General features: G+C 47.2%; 9 protein-coding genes across 9 annotated transcripts; 4 read left to right on the top strand and 5 right to left on the bottom strand.

Moving 5' to 3' along the window:
* Positions 1–396: 396 nt before the first annotated feature.
* MCH2_0 (putative transporter) lies at positions 397–2261 on the bottom strand (the record flags this gene model as incomplete). The annotated part of the gene is made up of 6 exons (XM_031147768.1): positions 397–733; positions 787–854; positions 994–1094; positions 1153–1357; positions 1496–1984; positions 2037–2261. Coding segments are annotated over 6 exons (1425 nt in total), but the record flags the coding sequence as incomplete, so codon positions are not given.
* Positions 2262–3297: 1036 nt separating this feature from the next.
* On the top strand, positions 3298–6063 carry SPBC4F6.12 (LIM domain-containing protein; the record flags this gene model as incomplete). Its single annotated transcript, XM_031147767.1, has 2 exons — positions 3298–3385; positions 3473–6063. 2 exons carry the CDS (start codon positions 3298–3300, stop codon positions 6061–6063), a joined length of 2679 nt encoding a protein of 892 aa, XP_031006955.1.
* An 809-nt stretch (positions 6064–6872) lies between these two features.
* Positions 6873–7781, top strand: CAH (Cyanamide hydratase; the record flags this gene model as incomplete). Its single annotated transcript, XM_031147766.1, has 2 exons — positions 6873–7098; positions 7276–7781. 2 exons carry the CDS (start codon positions 6873–6875, stop codon positions 7779–7781), a joined length of 732 nt encoding a protein of 243 aa, XP_031006954.1.
* Positions 7782–8156: 375 nt separating this feature from the next.
* Positions 8157–9975, bottom strand: mtr_5 (N amino acid transport system protein; the record flags this gene model as incomplete). Its single annotated transcript, XM_031147765.1, has 4 exons — positions 8157–8475; positions 8525–9370; positions 9419–9561; positions 9694–9975. The coding sequence occupies 4 exons, from the start codon at positions 9973–9975 to the stop codon at positions 8157–8159; spliced, it is 1590 nt and encodes a 529-aa protein (XP_031006957.1).
* Positions 9976–12809: 2834 nt separating this feature from the next.
* On the bottom strand, positions 12810–13716 carry sucl-1 (Succinate--CoA ligase [ADP/GDP-forming] subunit alpha, mitochondrial; the record flags this gene model as incomplete). The annotated part of the gene is made up of 4 exons (XM_031147764.1): positions 12810–13025; positions 13148–13261; positions 13401–13408; positions 13542–13716. The coding sequence occupies 4 exons, from the start codon at positions 13714–13716 to the stop codon at positions 12810–12812; spliced, it is 513 nt and encodes a 170-aa protein (XP_031006956.1).
* A 951-nt stretch (positions 13717–14667) lies between these two features.
* Positions 14668–15231, bottom strand: LHYA1_G002789 (uncharacterized protein; the record flags this gene model as incomplete). Its single annotated transcript, XM_031147763.1, has 2 exons — positions 14668–15164; positions 15216–15231. 2 exons carry the CDS (start codon positions 15229–15231, stop codon positions 14668–14670), a joined length of 513 nt encoding a protein of 170 aa, XP_031006927.1.
* An 897-nt stretch (positions 15232–16128) lies between these two features.
* SMT3 (Ubiquitin-like protein) lies at positions 16129–16526 on the bottom strand (the record flags this gene model as incomplete). The annotated part of the gene is made up of 2 exons (XM_031147762.1): positions 16129–16191; positions 16284–16526. 2 exons carry the CDS (start codon positions 16524–16526, stop codon positions 16129–16131), a joined length of 306 nt encoding a protein of 101 aa, XP_031006928.1.
* A 459-nt stretch (positions 16527–16985) lies between these two features.
* Positions 16986–17336, top strand: CMC4 (Cx9C motif-containing protein, mitochondrial; the record flags this gene model as incomplete). The annotated part of the gene is made up of 2 exons (XM_031147761.1): positions 16986–17033; positions 17181–17336. Coding segments are annotated over 2 exons (204 nt in total), but the record flags the coding sequence as incomplete, so codon positions are not given.
* A 526-nt stretch (positions 17337–17862) lies between these two features.
* NUP84 (Nucleoporin) lies at positions 17863–21191 on the top strand (the record flags this gene model as incomplete). The annotated part of the gene is made up of 7 exons (XM_031147760.1): positions 17863–17931; positions 17991–18023; positions 18089–18182; positions 18247–20319; positions 20368–20656; positions 20703–20806; positions 20860–21191. 7 exons carry the CDS (start codon positions 17863–17865, stop codon positions 21189–21191), a joined length of 2994 nt encoding a protein of 997 aa, XP_031006932.1.
* Positions 21192–21817: the final 626 nt, after the last annotated feature.

The raw sequence follows: 21817 nt of genomic DNA, 5'->3' as shown, positions 1-21817 counted from the left end.
TGTATGGCGTTATTTTGGGTATCTAGGGAGTTGGTCTCATTTATGGCATCTTACGTGTTTATGTCATGAGGTTAATGAGAAAAAGCGTGGGATAAGGTTTAACCCAAACTCTGGGATGAATCAAATGAAGTGAAAAAAATGCAATGATCATTCTATACCAGTGGTAGTTTTTCGCTCTTTACCCTTAGTACGATACAATTCTTTTCTCAATAATGGAAATTGGAATATTTCTTATTTGTAGTTTGCCTGTAAAGATTATAATAATACATTCTTGATTCATGATCATATACTTTTATATGTACAAGTATTTACGGGCATTCGAATAACCACATTAGCCAAAACCTCTCACTAGACACGCTGCCAACTCCACAGCCCCTTCGCCGCGTTCAACGTACTGATCCGACTCTCATTCCTCTGCAGCGCATCCCTCGGCACCTGGTCATCATCTCTGATCTCCCTCTCCCGCTCCTCCTTCCCCCCCTTCACCCTCTCCAACTCGCTAACTTTCCACGCCCTCAAAAACCACGCACAGACCGCAGCACCGATATACATAAAGCCCGTAAACAGCTGGGCGTGCAGATAGATATTTCCTGACGTGGCACGCAATTTCAGGCCGATTGGTTCGGCGAATGTGCAGGGGAGCACGAGGACCAGCCATACGATTGAGAGGGCCGAGGGGAGGACTTGTAGTCCGACTACTTCGGCACCGACGGGGGCGATGGTTGCCCAGAAGCTGTGGATGTGTGAGTTTGTGATGCTGTATTTTGGGGAACGGGTGAGACTTACGTTCCGGAGACGGTGCCGGTTAGAATGGCGAAGAAGATTAGAACACCGTAGCTTTTTGCGGATGTCCACTAGATCGAGTTAGTCTGTACTGTATATATATATATATAAATTGGAACCAGGGGTTGCCAGAGGTTGTCGGCGGGCAAGCGTTATTGCTTCCATGGCAACTCCATAGGTGGTAATGGGGTTTTGTAAGGTGATACTTACGATAACGAGACAAAATAGACCTGCGAGGAAAGTACAAAATCCAGCCATATTGATACGACCAGCTGCATCACTAAAGTACCCAACAAAGGGTCTGCCAATGCCTAGATATCGGGTTAGCATAATAATTCGTGTATCGTCTCACGAACCGCGGAGATATACCTTGTCCAAGGTTCAACAACGCTCCAATGACCGAGCCTTGCTGTGCTGATAGACCTATGCTCCTGGCATAATTCGGGAGCGAGAAGAGGAGCACGATATATCCAAGCATGCTGAAGAAGCCCCAGCCTAGCATCAAGAGGAATTCCATTCGCTTGAAGAGTCGCCAATCGAAGGCGAGCTGGATGGAACCAACAGCTTTATTACGCTAGGTAATGTCAGCATGTAGATCTGAAATCTTGTTTCATGTTGCGTGAATCTAATTTGGTACCGAGATACGTCGTGGAACATTGTGCTCTGGCGTGTATAGTAACAGGAGGAAATTGATAGTTTGGGAATGACTTACGTCTCGGATGAGTAGAGTACAAACCACATTAACTAAGCACGAAATAATTGCAAGAATTCGAAAAGCCCAGGCCAGGCCAACAGACTGAATCATGGCGTTTGTAGCCAGGGAATACATCATGCCCCCAATCCCACTTCCCGAACTAGCTATGCTGTTTGCAAAGGATCTTTTCTTGGAGAACCATTGCGGAACAACTCCCACACTGGAAACGAACAAGAAGCCCATTCCCAATCCAAAAGCTAGGCCTTGTGATAGAAATAGGTGCCAGATTTCAGAGGCCCATGATGCCCCAAGGAGCCCTGCAGATTGAAATACTATACCAATAAATAGAGCTACTTGTGTCCCGTACTTTCGTACGCATATTGTTGCCACGGGGGATATCAACAGGGCTAATGAAACAGAGAGTCCCCCCACGAAGGCGTACGCGAGGGCTGTTGCGCCGGGAAATGTATCTGTTTGTAAATAATGGGCAAGAAAGACAGCGTAGGACTGTCGGTGGTTAGCAAAATCTCATCAGCAAAATGATCGATCATGTATTTACACTGTTGAGTCCCCACGTATGGGCATTTAAAAGAAATGTACATGCAACGCAGACCCATCCATAGCCTCCATCTGGTGGTACATCTGGTACTTTTGCCTCCTCTTGCTGGATTTCTCCAGGAGTGTCGTTTCTTATAGTCTTCTCCGACGCAGGTGGAAAGTTTCCTTCTATTTCAGAATCAGGACCAAGTTCAAACCCAGAATATTCCATTCGGTTTTGGGTCATGACGGAAAAGAAGATTCAAAGTGGGGGAACGCCTGCAGTCAATTTCAGTAGTGGGTGGAACCGTCTCGAGGAGAACTATTGATAAACAGAGACAAGTGAAGACGTGAATCAGAATGAGCAGCCATGGATCCCATGTTGAGTCATCTACAAGCGTTTCGTTCGCTTTAGAGTGACGCTACGATACGATACCCCGCGAAATTGGAAATATCGCTTCGGGAATAAGCTGCCTCTTGGACGGGACGCATCATCTTGCTTTCATGAGTGTTATCCTTGACTGTCCGGAGATGGACGAGAGGAAGAAAGAAAAAGGAAGAGGGAGAGAGAGAGAGAGAGATGGAGCAAAATGAGAAAGAAGAGGAGGAAGAAGAAGACTGGTGGCGTTCACAAAAGATAGGGATTTGAAGGTGGATGCAGTGCCTTCCGAAGTAAGGTAAGGAAGTCATGTTTCTTTCTGCCTTGCTTGCATTTTATACAGTCCCCCCCCCTCCTTAGATACGTTTCTTGCTTTCCGCCTCCAACAGCAGAAACAAAGCAAACGGGGTCTTGAAACGTGCGAGATGAGTTGTCGTTATCGCAACAACTTCTGCACTTACAGTAGTCGGTTCGCAGACAAAGCGGCACCAGTTTTTGATGTTCCAAGCCAAGTGGCACATGATGAGCTACCCTGTTGAGTGCTGTTTTTAGTCAAGCCACAAGCCACCACTCGTTGCCATGGTGCCATGTCAATATCGCCCCGTATTTTTATTCGCGACTCATCACCATTGCCGTTCCACATGTCTCCCAATGTTTTGGTGTTTATGCCTTGAATTAAATTGTCTATAAACACTCTCTCTTCCAGTTCCACCCTCTCAACACCTTCGCTGCGATTCAATTTGTTACTATCGCATGAATGTAAAGCCTTGCAGATTGCTTTTCCCAAACACTATATCACAAAGCACTATCAACAAACTTATTCTGCCCACACTCACGCTTCACAAAACCACACTTCAACATATCGCTCCAATAACAACAATCTGCCTCTTGAACTGAATTCACCATGCTTCGAGGCAGGTCCAAAGAGGCCAAAGACCGAATTCGCAAAGTGACTCCACCCGGGCCTGTTTACATGTCGAATGATCAATTTGGTATGCGAAGCCTTCACGATCTGCCCGGCGTCGCAGAACTTTGAGGCACTTTCAAAGCTTTAGATTACTTATGCTAACACTTGCCAGCTGATTATCTCGCCAACTTAAGAAATACCCGCGTTGCACGACCAAGCGGCGCAAGACCACAACCAGCCAGTACCCGTCGTGACTCGGAGAAAGTAGCACCCACGAAAACACAGAGACCCGATTCTCCAGAGAGATCTTCTACAGAATATGCTCCCCGATCTGCGAGTTCCATGTCCCACAGACGAGCACAATCAGCATTTTCAAATTACTCCTCCATGACTTCAAGAACTGGCCGACAACTCGTTCAACAACCAGACGTATCCAGACCCCTCAAGCCCTCAGAAGTGGTTCCGACTGCTACATACATTGAACGAGGACAAAGATGGATGGAGAAGGAAGAGGCTGTATCACTTCGAGAGGCTATGGAGGATATGCCTCTGAGCAAGGAGGAAGAGGAAGAAGCAAGAATTCATAACGCTGCACAGAACGAAGCATCAGAACTGGTTTATCAACATCAAAATCCACAAGCTGCTATTCATCCAGAAGCCCCATATCGATACAATGATCATCTCAGAAAAAATAGCTACCAACATGCCCGAACACAATCCGTTGGTCGCTATGGAGGCATGGGTATGGTTACGGGGTTAGCCAGGGATATTACTCCTCGCTCGGTATCTGGCGGTTCAAGTAGCAGCGGGGGCATACCTATAAGTCGCGTCTCAAGCCGGTCTTCTACTGAGTCTGGGTCCGGAGGCTACACCAATACGGAGATCAGAGTCAGACATTCATTGGACCAACCTCGGGCCAATACAGTCCCGAATCCAAATCAGAAGTCTTATGGCAGCGTTTCAAATGGCAGCAAACCACACGGTAGCTCACGAAGACGAATCAGCACCAAGAGAAATATAAGTGGTGAGGTGGTCGGTAGCTTTTCTGGTGAGCAAATTTGGGAGGAGCCTGAAGATATCACTCGAGGACGAGCCCAGAAAGATGAAGTTACCCCAGCTCCTTTACACATCAAACCTCGTAACCCCCTCAATCGCGTGCAGTTTGTCCAGGATCTTGGACTTCGCTCAAGCAGCACCCCCCCAGAACAAACCAAGAAGCTGTCTAGGACCGAGATATATCGAAATCCGCCAACTCAATCCAGAAACCCGCTCTATACGGCTAATCCTATTCCTGAAATCAAAGCTCCTGAGCCAAAACCCGCTCAAGATGAGGAGCCAGCCTCAGGAACACCAACTAAAGATGGGCTTGAAATAAGAAGCGATGACATTCGTCAAGCAACCAGCATGCGGTTGAAAGATCGAAGTCCTAAACTACCGACGCCCACGATTGTCAGTGACAAGCCTGGCCGTCCGATCGTAAGCTTTGATAAGAATTGGAAGCCGAAAGAGGCTGATGACAAGCCAGAAGTGCGAAGAAGAACACCGTTCGACCGAGATCGCGGTACCTTCGGTAGTCAAAGGCAGAGCCTACCTACTCGTTCAGATTCGAAAGATGTCTCATCCCCTAGCCCTTCACCTAACCCTGTTCCATCGATCCTCCAAGTGAAGGCTCCACCAGCCAGATCAGTCCCTACTATAAATCTTCCAGGTTCTCAACCATCCGTTCCGATCATCAACCTCCAAAATTTTAGGCCTGTTGTTCCTACTATCAACCTACCAGTTTCTACGCCGTCTGTCCCTACTATCAACCTACCAGATTCTATGCCGTCTGTCCCTACTATCAACCTACCAGATTCTACGCCGTCTGTCCCTACAATAAACTTTCCCGACGCTCCTGAGATTTCTGTCTCGGCGCCTGAAGTTCCAACTATCAACGTTTCAACATCTACATCAACTACACCAAAATCAAATGGTCAGAGACCTCTTCCGGACCCGAAAACTGCTTCGAGTAGACCCAAACCTCGGAATTATGGAGCAGTGCCAACTCCTAGAGGCCATTGGTCGCCTGCTGCAGCTGGAAATAGAGCAACTGCGACCTGTCATCAGTGTCAACTACCTATCGAAGGACGAGTTCTAAACCTGCGGGGAAACTCGCAACATTTCCATCCTCAGTGCTTTATCTGTTTCACTTGTGGGACAGGACTAGAGTCACTGGAAATTCGATGCGAACCAGATGCTCATCGCGGTGAACGCATTGACAGAATAAAGCGCAGAGCTCAGGGTGAAAACCTCCCAGAAATCGAGGGCCAGACTTTTGCTGAGGATGGAGATGAGCGAATGCGCTTCTACTGTCATCTTGACTGGCATGAGAATTTTGCTCCCAAATGCAAGCACTGCAAAACTCCCATCATCGGAGAGTGTACTGTTGCACTAGGCGAGCACTGGCACTACGGCCATTTCTTTTGCGCCGAATGTGGTGACCCTTTTGAGAAGGGTCAGACTCACATTGAGAAGGATGGCTATGCTTGGTGCTTGAATTGCCAGACGAAACGCACTGAGAGGCAAGCTCCCAAGTGCAAGAAGTGCAAACAACCTGTCATCGGACAATACATTCAAGCTATGGGTGGCGAATGGCATGATAAATGTTTCCGTTGTCATGAATGCCATACCGGATTTTCTGACGGATCGTTCTACCCCCGAGATGTTGGAGGTGAAATGCATGTTTTGTGTATTGGGTGTTTGGAGATGAAGCTGAAGGCTTGATTGGGGCAAATTTAACAATGCCTAGCATTGGACATCGCGCTCTTGACAACTTTTCCTTTGTCAGTTTTACTACCTCTTTGTCAAAGAGGTTCTAATTACACGAGACCACGCCTTCATTTGATTCCTCTGTTTTGTCTAGCATGTTGGGGTGTCTGGGATTTTCGGGGGACGGGCGTTGTGTACAAGTATTTCGGACATGGGGAAAATCAAGCACCATAATAGAATGTCAATACTCTAAAGGGGTTTACTTAGACTCGGTGAAACTTTGATGAATATTTTTCGGGGCGTTCTAGATGGCTTATTTGGGCACTAATCTTTGTCATCCACCAATCACCGTGTTTGACTTCGAAGCCTTTACCCAATGTATACACCTGCTTACATACACCTGCTTACATGGAGAAAGTTTTTCTAAAAGGAACAACAGAGCCGACACCTTATTACCCATAAATGGTTGGACAGTATCTCCAGAGTCCAATGACATGCAGGGGTCGAGAATGACGAAGAACGACCCCGCAAGTCTCCCGTGGAGAAACATTTTCTTTGAACTCAACGTTGAAGTATCAGCTCGGTGAACATGCGATTTGATTTCTAATCAGCAGGCGTTGCACCTAGGTAATGATTATAGCTAGAGGTAAGTAATCTTACCATCTCGTGGTATATATAAGCTTTCATTTCTCCAAGACGTTTTGTCTGTCTGTCTGTCGTTTATACAATTCCAATCCTTCTAGTATCTACATCTATCTATATCACTTCCCAAACCCCACCACCTCTCTATCTATCTCCCAAGAACAATAAACAACACTCTCAAAATGTCACCCAATCCCTCCATAGCAGCCTACGGCTTCACAGCCGTCCCCCGCTCCGTCACCGCGCTCCTCTCTCTCTCCACCGCCTCCGCCGACTCCCTCGCGGTGCCAATCACCATCTCCTCAATCCCCATCCCCTCTTCGCCGCTAGCGAGCAAGGTGCAAGAGTACGCGCAGAAAGAATTAGCTGTCGAGACTTTTAATCACAGCATGCGTGTTTACTATTACGGTATTCACTTTTCTTCTTTTTGTCCCTCCTTTCATTCATCTCCACACACGACGACGACGACCACCACAACACTACCACCAAAAGAAAGAAACGAAAAGAATAGAACCAAAAACCCGGAACCGAAGAAAGCTGAATGAATCATGCATTATAAGTTGAGTTAATCTGACAAACCAACAGGCCTTGCAATCCTCCAACACGCATTTCCAACCTGGTCCACGCCCTCCTTCACCGAAACCTACTTCCTATCCTGCATGCTCCACGACATCGGCACCACCTCCACCAACCTAGTCTCCACGCTCCTATCCTTCGAGTTCCACGGGGGTCTAATTTCCCTATCCCTCCTAAAAGGCCTCTCCTCACCCATCGCACAAGCCGAAAGCGTCGCGGAAGCCATCATCCGCCACCAGGATCTCGGCACAACAGGCACCCTAACGCGCATGACGGCGCTCCTGCAACTATCCACCATCCTCGACAACATGGGCGCGAACCCGCACCTCGTGGCCACGGCTACCATCGAGGACGTCGTCAAGGCCTATCCGAGACGCGGGTGGAGTGCGTGTTTCGCGGCGACGATCCGTAGGGAGAATGGCTTGAAGCCCTGGGCGCATACGACGCATTTGGGGGAGTTGGATTTCCCGACGGGGGTTGAGGGGAATGCGTTGATGGCGCCTTATGATGGGTGAGTGGAGGGGAGGGGAGGGGGTGGGGTGGGTTGTGTATGGGAAAAGAGTTGAAGAATTGAGGGTGTGGAGAGTAAGGAAATAAGATGAAAGGAATGAAGGAAATGAATTGTAAAGTAATGAACTCAAACCTGAAATCAGATTGTCTGCTTGCTTAAGTGTTCAGCATTGCTGCTCCGCTTCCGTGGAGTAAGGTAGGGAGGGAAGGGCGTATGAGTCAAGGCAAGTGTAAGTCTTGATGGTATACTTTTCAACGCCTAAATCTACCCATCAACCCACCCATATCTCGCCGAGCCCAATCATATGCTGAAATAAACCCAAAAAGTCTGTTGCCTCGTATTCATTCAACACGTGTCATAACAATACTCAAACTCATATCTATAGACCGTTGCTAGCACAAGTAAATACACCCCCAACAGTACCCGCAGCGTAACTATTGATGATACTCTGCACACTAGCATAAGTACCAGCGCTCAAGAAGAACACTCCAATCGCAATAATGAAGAGGTTCAACGCTAGCATCGAATATCCATAGATGGACATGTCCGAGAGCCAAGTAACACCACCGTCCACTCTTCGCATACGAACATATGCAAGACCCCAGAAGATGAATCCGAAGAAGGAATCAAAGAGCGAGGACATCACTGACAGCAAGTCAGAGAAGAAAGGAATGACTTCTGCGATGAGGAAAGCTCCACTAGAAGAAGATTAGCTTTGGCAATATTCACTGATAGTTAATGACTTACACCCAAGTAGCAGCCAAGATACCAGCCCATGCAGCCCATCCAACAACAGTATGGGAAGACTTATGCTTGGTTCCCTCAAATATTCTGAAGAAGATGAATCTGGCAGAGACAGATGCGTAAAGAACACCGAGGAAGATGAGAGTTGGGATCATGAATGAGAAGGACACTTTCTTGAAAGTTTCGTTTCCTAGAGATCCAAATGCCGGGGCCGTGTTGTACTGGTTTCCAGTGTAGGCGTAGACAACAGAACCAATGATACCAAATACGAGGACCTCTGCAATAGTCACAGCCCACAATGCCTTAGGGAAATCCTTGGGCTCCCGCATCTCAGCAATGAAACTTGGAATCGTGATTTGACCAATGAAGGTGTAGCTGATGTTTAGGAATGCACTCATGCCCGCAACAAAGGTGGTTCCTGCAACTGGAAGTGCAGTAACAGTTGGCTCCCCGCCGTGGATTCCCGTTACTGGGTCAATGAAACTAGGATCGGGATTGTAGCCAGCAGGGTGTGCCTCGATACCTGCAAAGATCGCTGCCAGGAGGACAGAGATAAAGGTGAAGAATGCAGAAGCAGTGGCAAGGTTTGCCAAGGCCGAGAATGTCCTAGGAAGGGAAGACAACCAGCAGATGATGGCTGCAACGACAGCGAAGACAATGGTACATTGGCTGTGGTTGGTGATGGTGTTGAGATACTTGGCAAAGACAAGTACATGCAAACCCTGGATAAAGGTGTTGTTCAAGATGAACATGACCGCAGTAGCATACCATGCCCAGGTTTTACCCCAGAAAAGCATTTGGCCAATATCACAGACATCTCGAACCTCAGGGTGTCTCAAACAAAACTCCCTTTTAAATGTAAGTCCGGAGCAGAGACTTGAACGGGGGAGGTCTTACCAGACAACCAGAGAAGTGTATAAGACGAATGCAGCAATAACCACAGTCAGAATTAGGCCTGGGACCAAGCCTAAAACCGAGTAACTATAAGGGAATGACATGATGGCCAGACAGATGTACTCGGAGAAGAGTAGCGCGGCAGTCTGGGAGCATTGTGTTAGCGTAGTAGTAAGAGCGCATGAAGCTTTTCGTCTTGGTTGGAGTAAAATGTTCCAAGCAGGGCAGGACATAAGCCTTGGATAGCATCACTTTATTGCAGGGACCCATTTACACACCTTTTGCCAACTGCATGTTCTATACTGGATTGCATTTTCGGACTCGGCCTCGATTTGCCCGGCCAAAATATTGGCATCAGAATCAGATCCTGCAAGCTCTGTTGTCCCTCTCAGATGCTTCAGTACAGGACCGATTCTTCCACCACGTTGCCCAAAGCTGGACGAGTGCCTTCCCCGGCTCTCCATGTCGCCACTGCCATATTTCGAGTTCTTTTCAGAGTCGTATATGGGATCTTTGTTTGATTCGAAGCCTGTAGGCGCATGCTTCTGATTTAACGCCATTTCCGGGATGGAAAGTGGATGATGGGGGAATAATGAATAGGGTGGAAAGGTAGTTGAGCGGGCTGCATGTGGTTGATGACGTTGAGGCGTTGGTGAGGGAGAAGATGCGCGCGCCGAGTATGTAACGCTTGTACACGGGCAGATGAAGGGAGAGAATTCACAGAAAGTGGTGGTTTGGTGATAATGATGGTACAAACAATACCATGACACTTCAGGTGCAAAGTAATGAAGGGATCTCGGGGGGGTAGTTCGATATTTAACAAAGGCGACTTCTTTATTCCTCTACGTAAGATCTGGTGGAAGGAGCCGCTAAGAGATGAGCTACACAATTGGATCCTGGCTTCGGGGGTTCCAGCCCAATCGCGAATACAAATTACTCATAAACCCTGGATTTGCAGCGTATAAGCGTATAAGCCCTGAATCCATACTGTAGGGTTGGAGGCTGGTGGAGGCAGCTAAATCCTGCACAGAACACTGGGCTGCTCTGGGGGAGGGCGGGATCAACACTGTACTGTACGGCGCACGTACTGCACTACTAGTATAGCCTCATCAGACCCCCACACTCAGGCTTGTGCTCGTACCATTAACGCGAACTATTGGGCTTTGAGAAATACGGAGTAATGCGCGCGGGTCTGTTAGTTAGTTACTGTACTGTACTGCACTGTACCTAGTTATCAATCTGAACAAGATATAGTAGAAAGAAGCTTTTGATGTCGCTACTGTATGCCAATCGATGGCACAATGAGACTTACAAGGTATAGTACCACGTGATATGCGATATCTCAAGTCGGTATGGTTGCGGGAAAAGAAAACACGTGATCACTCGGTCGCTCCGAAAATAAGCTAAGCCTGTGACTGTGAATTCCGAGACCGTGGGACAATACTAGTGGCCTGCATGGGAGAGACCCACCTGGAGTAAAGACGCGGATCTTCCGGATTGCCTCTTGATCGGTTTATCTCTTGGCATCCTTCGTATTTATAGTAATAATCTCCTAAAACATGCCAATATTCCGAGACCTTACTTATCACTCACCCCTATCAACCAGCCAGCTCTATTGCCTTTGCCGCTGCTTCCTCAAAGTCGTCAAAGGCGTGCAGAGGCAGGCCACTTTCCGCAATCTGTCTCAAACTTTTAGTTGCAAATCCTTCCGAGTAAGAATCCCAAACCTACAATCTTTTGACCTTCCGCCTCATTTGTCCCGCGTATACGTACTACGACAGGAAGTCTCATCTCGAGCTCCTTGAACGCAAGCAATACCCCATTTGCAATCATATCCCCCAACGTCAAACCCCCAAAAATATTCACAAAGATAACCTTCACCCTCTCATCCTGCAAAATCACCTGGAAGCTCTTCTTCACCGTCTCACTCGTGGCCTTGCCACCAGTATCCAGGAAATTCGCAGCTTTGCCTCCAGCATCAGCCAGGGCATCAATGGTGTTCATTGCAAGACCTGCTCCATTGACCAAAGTCCCGATATTTCCATCTCCTGCAAGCTTGATATACACAATGCCATCCTCTTCAGCTTCAACTTCTTGCGCATCTTCATCTTCGATTCTTCGAAGGGCATGAATATCTCCTTGCCGCTTCGTGCTTCGAAATGCAGCATCGTCGAAGCCGAAATGAGCGCCCACTACTTTCAGATCCCCTAGGCGTTCCACGAAAGATGTCTCGAGTAGGAACGCCTCTTTCTGCATGTACAAGTTAACTAGACTATTGATGAGCTTTGCCAATGATTCCTTTGCAGTGCCTCCCAATTGCAAGTGCTCAGCAATCACTGGTATTTGGCTGGGCTCAAATCCCTTCATGTAGTTGAACGGGAACTTCTTTGCCTCCACATGAGGCTCCTGGTTGTTAGTCGCCGGTGAAGCGATTATACATGGTGACATGTTTGCGCGGTCAATACCTACAGCGAGCATGCGTTTTCGTCCTTTACCTGAATATTCCGAGGCGTTGACGCCTCTTTCTCGAAGCAAGTCAAAAGCGAGATTTTCTCTGATATACAGATTGCGCTTCTGGGCGGCAAATTTTGAGACTGGCGATTGAACTTTTGGTCGCCTCCTCATCATATGCATTCCTCTTCGCTGCGATGTTCCTGTTGTAGCGGCTCCACTGCTGGCTCGTCCAGAGCTTCCAAGTAACGTCTTCATGGCTTCCCCGAACTTGGCTGGGTGGTTGACAATAGTGACGCCTGCATTTTGAAGCCGCTTGACCTTGGCCTGTGCATCTGGTTCTCCGGGTAAAATGAAAGCTCCTGCGTGGCCCATAACTCGGCCTGGAGCAGCATTGACGCCTCCAATGACTGCTGCTATAGGCCTGTATACCACTTATCAGAACAAACCAAGTCCAGTATCAAGAGAATGCTTACTTGGGATTTGAAGAACGCTTCCTGTACTCCGTGATCCAATCAGCAGCCTCCATCTCGGCATCCCCCCAATCTCACCGATCAACACAATACCCTCGGTATCATCATCATGCTCAAAAATCTTCAGCGCATCGATAAACCTAGTCCCAGCCAAAACATCACCTCCCATGCCAATACACAGACTCTGACCAAGTCCAGCTCTTGTCGTAGACGCCACAGCTACAGTATCCCGACGTCAGTAATGTTCACTTCATGAATTTCTCAACTCACCTTCATAACTCAACGTTCCCGATTTCGCAACAATACCCACCCTCCCCGACATAAAACAAGGCAACGGCTGAAACCCAATCCTGCACCTCCCGACCGCCGATATAATACCCGGCGAATTCGCACCCACGAGTCTGGATTTCGACTGTGTGTGTAGCATCGAATGTATCTACCATCACATTTATATCAACAGCCATTCCACATTAACCTCCACATCCACCTGCACATCTACTTCCATCCCTCAAATACTCCTTGAAGAAAGAAAAGAAACGCACCCTCAACAAATCATGAACGGGAATATGTTCCGCTACAGCAACAATAAGCGGTACCTCGGCCTCAATCGCTTCTTCGATAGCTGCGGGAGCTTGATGTGCTGCTACGTAGATACCCGTTGCGTGTGGTTTTAGTTTCTGCATTGCCTGTTCACACGTAAATGAGATGAGGTTAGTAATTTATTGATCAGATCAATATGAAATGTAGATGGATGTGATTGATTAATGTATAAGTGAACGAATGGGAAACGTAAAGGAGGAGAAGATACCTCTCGAACAGATGGAAGGACCGGGAGTCCTAAATGTTCTGTATTCTTGCCGGGCGTGACGCCGCCGACGATATTGGTGCCCCATGCTATTGATTCTTTGGCGTTGGCTGTTGCCTTTGCACATAAACACAATATTAATATCAACATCAACATAAACACAAACCCAAACGCAAATCCAAACACTTCAATATATACATGTATGAGCTCATACACATACACATATACATATACAAAATGAGGGCATTATACATACCTGTCGACCTGTCAAACTCGTTAGCTTTATGTAGATATATATGTATGTAGATATGTATGTATATACGCATAAAACGAAGCGGTCAAGCAAGCAAAAGATATATCAGAAATCCCCCCCCAAAAAAAAACCATTCATTCATACCAGTAAACCCCTGAAAAACAACCCTCGTATCCCTCCCAATCTTCAAATTCCCTATCGTATCCTCATAAGCCCCCCTTCTTCCCAATACACTAAACGCTCTCGAACATGGCGTTTTCAAATGTCTCCGACGACCCCGGATGCGCATGTGCCATAGCTGGCGACGCATTGCAAGCATCGTTTCTAGTCCCGTCACTTTTTAATCTACGCAGGAATAGAGATAATGTACAAGTAGAAAGCAGGAATCTAGAAAAATGACACGCGTGAGAGTGAGAAGATGTAACGTTTCGCAGTTTGTACGGAGTATGTATGGGGAATGTACTGTGTAGAAAGTGCCTCGGAGGTGCTCGGAGGGAGATGGTGGGGTATTGACATTGATTTACGTGAGTGCAGTGGGGGTGGGGTAGGGCAGAAAGACGTGCCGAGGAGATGAGACAAGACAAGACGAGATCGATCAATTACTCTTCAGAAAGACGCGGTGTTTATATTGGAATATAGGCAGGTAGGTAGATTTTAATAACATGGTTGAGAAGAATACTAAATCCAGCTTCTTTCAGACTTGATCTTGTGCTGGGAATGTTTTCCATGGGTTGTTGATGAATCGGTTACTTAATTACTTGAAGTATGAATATATAGTAGTTCGTCGAGGACACGTTGGATCTACTTAGCATAGCATTTGGAAGTTTATAGTTGCTTCTTTGAGAGTACACTGAAAGCAATTGAAGAGGTTTGGAGGCATCTTGAATGAATAGAGGAAAGGAGTCGTCATGAGAATACGCATCAACGAGATGCGCGTATATGCATTACTATTGAAGGGCGATTAATGCAATCTATGATTAATGGCCACAGCTCTTACAAGAAATAGCTGTAGGCATATTCTTGGTAATATGAAGCCGAAAGGACTGTCGTAGCTCAATTGAGCTTGATCCTCATTCCGAATAAGGAATACCTTCATCCGTCCGTCTGCTGGATGACAGCGGGAAATCAGACTCAAAAACCCTCCCTATGGCCGATAAATCGGATATGATGCTTTAGACACAACATAAGTGTGACATCCATCCCTAAACGCCTTAATGCAATGCACTTTTCTCTTCCCGCCCCATATTCCCAATCATACAACCCCTCCACGCTAATCCTCCCAAATAGCAGCCTTGGCCTTCTCCGCCTGCTCCTTCGCTCTCACAGCCGCCTCCTTCTCCTGATCTCGCCGCTTGATCTCCTTCTCCTTGACAGCCTTCTCATACGCCCTCTGCTCCTCGGTCTTCTTCGGTGCCCTGACGCCCAACGCCCCAGCAATCATGCGTTTCGCGACCGCATCCGTTTTCTCGGGCCTAGAACTAGCACTCCCACTTCTCTCTGGGATTGTATCGCTTGCATTGTAGCCATACGGACTGATGAAGTTTGACTCGCGGTTGTAGCTTGGGGAGATGGGTGTGGGGGGTGGTGCGCTGGGGTAGTCTGCTGATTGTTGGGGAGAGAGCGGACGGTCTGTATCTTCGCCTGATGCTTCGTCTTCGTCTTCGTCTTCCCAGGAGTCGGCGAGCGTTTGCTGCTTTTGCTTGAAGGACTTGGAGGATTTCGAGGGCTGGGGGTCTAGGCTCAGTTTGGTGAGGGAGGAATTGAGTTCTGTAGTTTGTTAGAATTGAGAAATGGGAAGCTTCAGCAGAGGCAATATACCTTTTGCTTCTGCCATTTTGATTTCGGTATGTATGAAGAAGAGGTCGATACTGTTGGGACTTGAGTCAGTAAATGCTCTTGTACATGGTGTATTTACCAGTAATTGGCTCGAGGGGGAAAGACTAAGTAATTGATAGATGCTTTCAGTTCCTGGTCACCTACTTGGTATAGTGATATCAGTCTTCGGTTTCATGTACAAGCAGAGATGCTGTGCAATGCGAGAAACACTCGGAGGCCTGAAGTGTTCTCAGTTGGTTCCATGCATGAACAGCCCAGACCAGAGCAGACCCGTAGTAGAGCCACGAAAAATGCGGAGTCAATTGTGGGGGTTCCACGCGCCCGCTTCTGTTCCTGATCGGCTGAGGAACATACGGCACGTACTGACGCGTTTGAATTACGTCTTACTGCGTATATCCCGATCGGACTTGAGAAGCTACAAAATTGGGGTACAAAGTCAAGTCAAGGTCGGGACTCTATCCACTTCTTGCCGTAGACAAATATTGAAGGTCTTGTTAGGTTTGGAGTTTGTACAAGAGTACCTACCTACTAATTCAGGATTCGGGATGTCCCGTGTCAGTAACTCATCGCTCACGTAGCACAGATTAGGTAGCAACAATATTGGACGGAGACCCCGTGAGGAAACTGCATGATTGATTGAGCTACAGTAACTAAGCCCATGTCCTTGCGGATAAAACACTGCTTCTGAACCTCAGCTCCCAGTGGAAAAGGGAATCATGCGATGTGTTGACGCCCTACACGCCATTGCCATTCAATTCAATCCCCGAAAACAACCCAAATCCATATCCCCCGTATGCAAATAACACTCACGTAATCCCCTCGAATGCCACATTTGCCATATTCTAAACCACGAGTGATCACCAAATTGTCGTATTCATCATCGTTCATTCATCACTTAATTCGCGCCTCCGATCTGCTCTTGATGAACTTCTAGCGTGTCGCCGTCTTGCATGTCGAGCTGTTGTGTTGTAAAATATGTTAGCCTCAAGAGATCGTGTAAAAGAATGGATGCTGTGTTTCCGGGACATGAAACGAGATGGCAGTACTTACAGTGTCTGGGCTATCGGTGGGTTGTACGCGACTACCGTCAAAGAGGAACCGGACAGATGATGAGGCTTTGCCCTGTCTCTCGCAGAAGGCATCCATCAACTTCTTGAGTGCGGTTGTTCGCTTGATCTTGAAGAAGACCTCGTTGTTGTTATCGGTGACCTTGATGTTTAGATGCTCAGATTGTCCAGCGCCTTCAGGCTTCTCGGCGGCACCAGGGCTTCCATTGTCAGGGGAACCAGACATTGTGGTTACAAAGTCTGGTGTTTTAGGATGAGGCTTTGCGAAGAAGGCTATCTTGGGCGTCAGTAGGACTCGCCGAGGAGCAGTGAGAACAGGGTAAAGCTAACTTACTATGCGCAAGATCTAAGAGGCAATAAGCCTTAACTTGTCTTGCAATGCTTTGACGACTTAAAGAGTTGTGAGGGTGAGGTTTGAGGTTGGAAAGATGCTGTAGTGGGGGAGAATTTACACCCACTCTGGTTGCGGAATTAGGACTAGCGCGATCGATCTATGTCAAGAGGCGGAATATTTGGTCGGACTTTGTGGCAACAAAACCCAAAAAAGGTCACAGAAGGAAAGAAACGCTGCTGACTGTTGCCCAACTATTAAGTGAACCTTGGTGCAAATTTGTATCAAATGGTAAGCATTTCTGGCACATTCCTTGACCTTGACCTGGGCTTTTTTCACTGACGCAAACCTCAGGCTTCGAAGGACGATTTGGAGACTGACCCTCCATGTCATGCTAAAGCTGTACGTTTATTATTCCGAACCTTATTCTATTCTTATTGCTAATTTTATCTTTGCAGTGTGCTATACAAGGTTCATGAACCCATTCTCTCAATCCGTATTATACTGACAGACAGCGTTTAAGCATGTCTAGGCAAAAATTCATACCAGGAATCTAAGTGTCAAGGTCAGATCGACGCTCTCTATGAATGCTGCAACTCATTCTATGCGCGTAATGGAGATGAAGCAAAATCCGTATGCTGTCCTCAAGCTAGTTTGCTGAGGCTGAAGATGAAGCAGAGAGCCGAGGAGTCGTCCAAGAGGTAGAGCACAGAGGGAGGATCACGAATTTTGTACATAAATTAGAGACTGGAGACCCCAGGGGATCAGCTTCCAGCTTCTCGTAAACCAGTTGTGCAATTCATAGTTCCTCTCTAGAGGTGTGACTCTCCAAGTTTACTGCCCACCGTCAGCCCAAAAAAGGTCAGGGAACGTGAACAGGAAGAGTCGATTTTCTTCTGGGCGATCATGAGCGCGCAAAGAGATCCGTGGACCTGAATAAGCAATGATGGTTACTCCTGAGGAGGCTTATTCCGAGACTCTATTTAGATGGCCTTGACATTATTTTTTAAAAGAAGAGATTTAGAGGAGAGCGAAGTTTTTTATATGCGCCCCGTTCTTAGCGCCGCTCGCTAACGTGACGCGGTTACAGTAACTTTCTGGTTAGTACCATTATGGACCTTTATTTACAGCTGCATCTTCAAGCATACGGGCCTCAATTACCACGCGTACATTCCATATGCAGCGCGCGACGTGTATGTGTGCAAACCCAGCAGTTAATTAATACATCAAAATGGCACCCATGACTCGGAGTGGTGCCAGCTCCTTGGCTCCTGAAGGGTTGCAATCTAAACCTCACCAGGTACGAAAGTTCACACCATTCAAGCTAGGGATAGCTATACTAACGGCTATCTTGTATAGAGATATCGAGAGCCTAGCTGGCACTTTGTAGGAGTAAGTAATGCGATGATTGGAGCTGCAATGAAGGCATTCGAAAGCTGACAAGTGGAACAATGCAGTCGGACGATCGATCTGAACGAGCACTCTCCGAAGAACCGACCTCCTCCTACGATGAAGACGTAGACATGAGGTCCGACCGTGATGAAGAAGATGGTAGGCAGCTCCTCGAATGTCTTGCGTGCATAGTTTGGATACTGACTGAATGTAAATTTATTAGATGACCGACAGTTTCTGCTTGAGGGTCCAGAGGACCACGAAGATATTCTCCATCCTCTCCGCGAGGCAGCAGATCGAGTTGGTAGAGAGGTGGAAAAGTTTGCCGAGGTCCTAGACGGTTATACTATACAGCAACCCGACGGCGATGAAGAAAGGCACGGAATGGTCCTGGAACTCCTTGACAAGTATCACACGATCGCAATAGAAACGGTAAAGCGCCTAGGCGAAAGGCATGATGCAGAGCGGCGGCAGAAATCTGGTCTTAGACAGAGGAAACGGATGCGTGGTATCGATAATGCTGGAGACGCATTAGAAATCGACGACGAAGATCAAGAAGACTCTCCCTTACCCGATGCGCCCACTGACCTGGCTGATCTGGAGCGTTGGGAGCAGGAGGCACGGACCTGGGACTTGTTGCGCCGACTCGTATATCTGCGATATGCTCCAGCGGAAACCAGTCAACGAAAGAAGCCAGCGCCGGTACTTCACAAGTATTCAAGCGGGCTTGAACTGTGGGATAATTTCTTGGAGACTGACACACTTGCTCTCGAACGCAAGACTGTTCTCCAATGGCTGAAGGATGCTGCAAAGGAAGATGGCGAACCTATCGACGAGCTGGTACAGGAGCTCCAACAAAATGCCGAAAGGGGAGACATTATAGCCCACGGGTGGATCCATACAAAAGAAGCTGTGAAGAAAGAGAAGCGACTTCATACGTGGAGTAAACCTTTGGATCCGTCGGCACCAGAACTAAAGGCCTTCTTGAATACTTCGAAGACAGCACTACTAGTCACCCAACTTGATCCTGATGCTTCAACCAGGCAAAACAGAAAGCTAGAGATGCAAGATCAATATTTTGAGCGTGCCATATGGCTAGGCTGTTACGAGATGCTTCGCCGGGGAAGTACTCCAGCCGAGATCAGAGACTGGTGTGTTGACCGCAGCCAGGTTTGGAGAGCTGTCAGTATGTCGGGTTTACCTGACGGGGATGAGGAAGATGCAGAGATTGCAGATCCTGCGTCCTGGACTCTGTGGAGGCGGACTTGTTTTGCTCTGGCTCGTCACGGAGGAGGAGCGTCAGGAGATGACTTCGAACGGGCTGTCTATGGAATCCTTAGTGGAGACATCGCAAGCGTTGAGCCTGTTTGTGGGTCATGGGATGATTTTGTATTCGTCCACTACAATGCCTTGCTACGGACACAGTTTGACAACTACCTCCAGAGCCTCCCCTTCCACAAATCAGTGTCCGCTACCATTTCAAACTTCGGTGCCTTCGATGCCGTCCAGTTTCATGGCGAACCCCAAGGTGCTGGGAAGAGGCTTATCGAGACCTTGAGAAACGATTCGCGGACTAGAGATGAAGCATCGAGCCCCATGAAGATGCTGCAAGGCGTTTTGATCGCAGATATTTTCAAGGATTTTATTCATCAACAGGGTCTGGCGTTTTCAAAACTGGCCAACGCTCAACAGCCATCAAATGTAATTCCCAAAGAAAAAACCCATCCCGACAGCGTCCACAACTACATCGGCACCGAAGACCACGATAGTTTAAGAGTCTTCACGCATGTTTTGCTGGTGTTCATGCACCTCGGTCTTGACCTGGGTGGCAGCTGGAGGCAGACCGCGGTTGAAAATGTCATCGTGTCCTACATCAGCTTTCTTCGATTCTCTGGCAAGGAAGAGTTGATTCCCCTGTATTGTTCGCAGCTCGAGGGCAACAGGAGATATGCTGTTCTTAGCAGAATGCTAATTGATGTCACTGATATTGAACAACGAGTCACGCACGTTAGGAATATGAGGGAACTGGGGCTCAACGTCCAAGAGTTTGTGAACAAGCAAGCTCGATATTTATTCGCCGACTTTCCTGATAGTGAGGTCGAGTACCCTGCCCTGAAAGAATTCAAACTTTTTGAAAGCTCAGGCCAACTCAAGGCGGATTTTATTGGAGAGGATACAGCTCGGCTCCCAAGAATCGATGTACTTCTCATTAGAAGTTTTGAATGGTACTTACTAGTGGATGGCCTTTGGAGCGAAACCTTCAGAGTTGGCACTATGCTATACTTACGATTCTTTAGTTAGTCACACATTCCGAACCCCTTATTGCAAAACTAACATTGCCTAGAACACATGCGCCTTCTTTCTGCAAAAAGCCTGATGGCGAAGATACCAAGTTCGAGCATTGCATTTAGCAAGACGCGTGCCCTGATAGGTGAAGCTGTTGACTTCAGTGGCCTGGAGGGAGGTGACGATGATATGACTGAGGTTCTAGATGGATCGGCAGACCGCCGAAGATACCTCAAGAAATATCTTGTTGAGCAGGCAAAGTCTTTTAGAGAGCTTGAGAGTTTGGCACAAGCTCTAGATCTGATTGAGACTGTGAAAAGTTTTGAAACTCTTTTAGCAGAGCAGCAGTAAGTTGAAAGTTGTTCTTCCATTTGTCGAAACTAATTGTTCTAGGGAATGGAATCCAGCCATTCGCGGAGAGCTAGCGAAACATTGCACAATGGAACTAAGGGTAATGCAGCCCTTGTTCAATCAATGGCTGCTCACATGCCCGAACCGTAGGTTCCCTATTTTGATCTACTTGCCACATTTACTAATCGACTTTAAACAGAACAATGGGAGGTAGAGTTTACACAATTAAGAGAGGCATACCTACCAGAGATGATCCTTGCGTACATCAAAACACTCCAGTTCGCTGGCTGTGTATTGACTCGCAACTTTCTCATGGAATGCATGGATTTGACTGCGTTAATGGCAGAGGAAAAGTCAGATGTGCTGCAGCTCTTTCAGAAGACGGGAAGAATGCAAGACTTGGTTCATGCGTTTGCAGATGCAAGCAAGACTTTGCTGCTTATCAGTTCCGAGAAGAAAGGTACTAGATCAAGAGGGAAGACGGCCAGGAGCAAGGGTTGGGAACAGGATCTGTGGAGCGTGAAGCATTGAGAAATCTCCTTGGATGATTATGAAAACTGGGGGTGACGAATGTGATCATAGGGGTTATCAGCTAACCTTGTGTTGAGTCAATGTAATGGGCATTTGGATGGTACACGGAATATGTATAACACAAAACAGAGATGTAAATAGCCAGCCAGAAGTTCTATTCTAAACCGCTCTAGTCTAAAAACAGACCTGGTCTGCGAGTAGTAAGCGAAGCGAACCCCTGATGACTTCTACCAGTAATCAATCATTTGTACTACATATCATAGCGATTACGGAAGCAAGTATCCATTTTTGTTGATTTTAAGGAATCTGACTGGAAATCTTCCAAAGCTTCGTGAGACAATAAGTCTATATATTATTTATTCGCGGGTTGCCGCGTGAGATTAAGTTATAGTCAGTATAAGGCTTTGCTTGGTGCTTTATATATATACTATATTGAGATGTTTTCCAGGATTAGGGATAAAGGAGTGTGGGGAATGGTTGTAAACTCGTAATGGCTAGGATAGCGGAGTGTAAGCTAGTGGGGTGAAAGAAGAGAGCATGAGCTTTAGGATAAAATGAAAGGATGGTAATGAGATGAGGGAAAGAATAGATATATGAAGTATCATCTCACAACATATCTCTCTATG

Source organism: Lachnellula hyalina (genome assembly GCF_007821495.1).
Source record: "Lachnellula hyalina strain CBS 185.66 chromosome Unknown contig00036, whole genome shotgun sequence".
Classification (NCBI taxonomy): Eukaryota; Fungi; Ascomycota; class Leotiomycetes; order Helotiales; family Lachnaceae; genus Lachnellula; species Lachnellula hyalina.
This window is presented reverse-complemented; position numbering and strand designations above follow the sequence as displayed.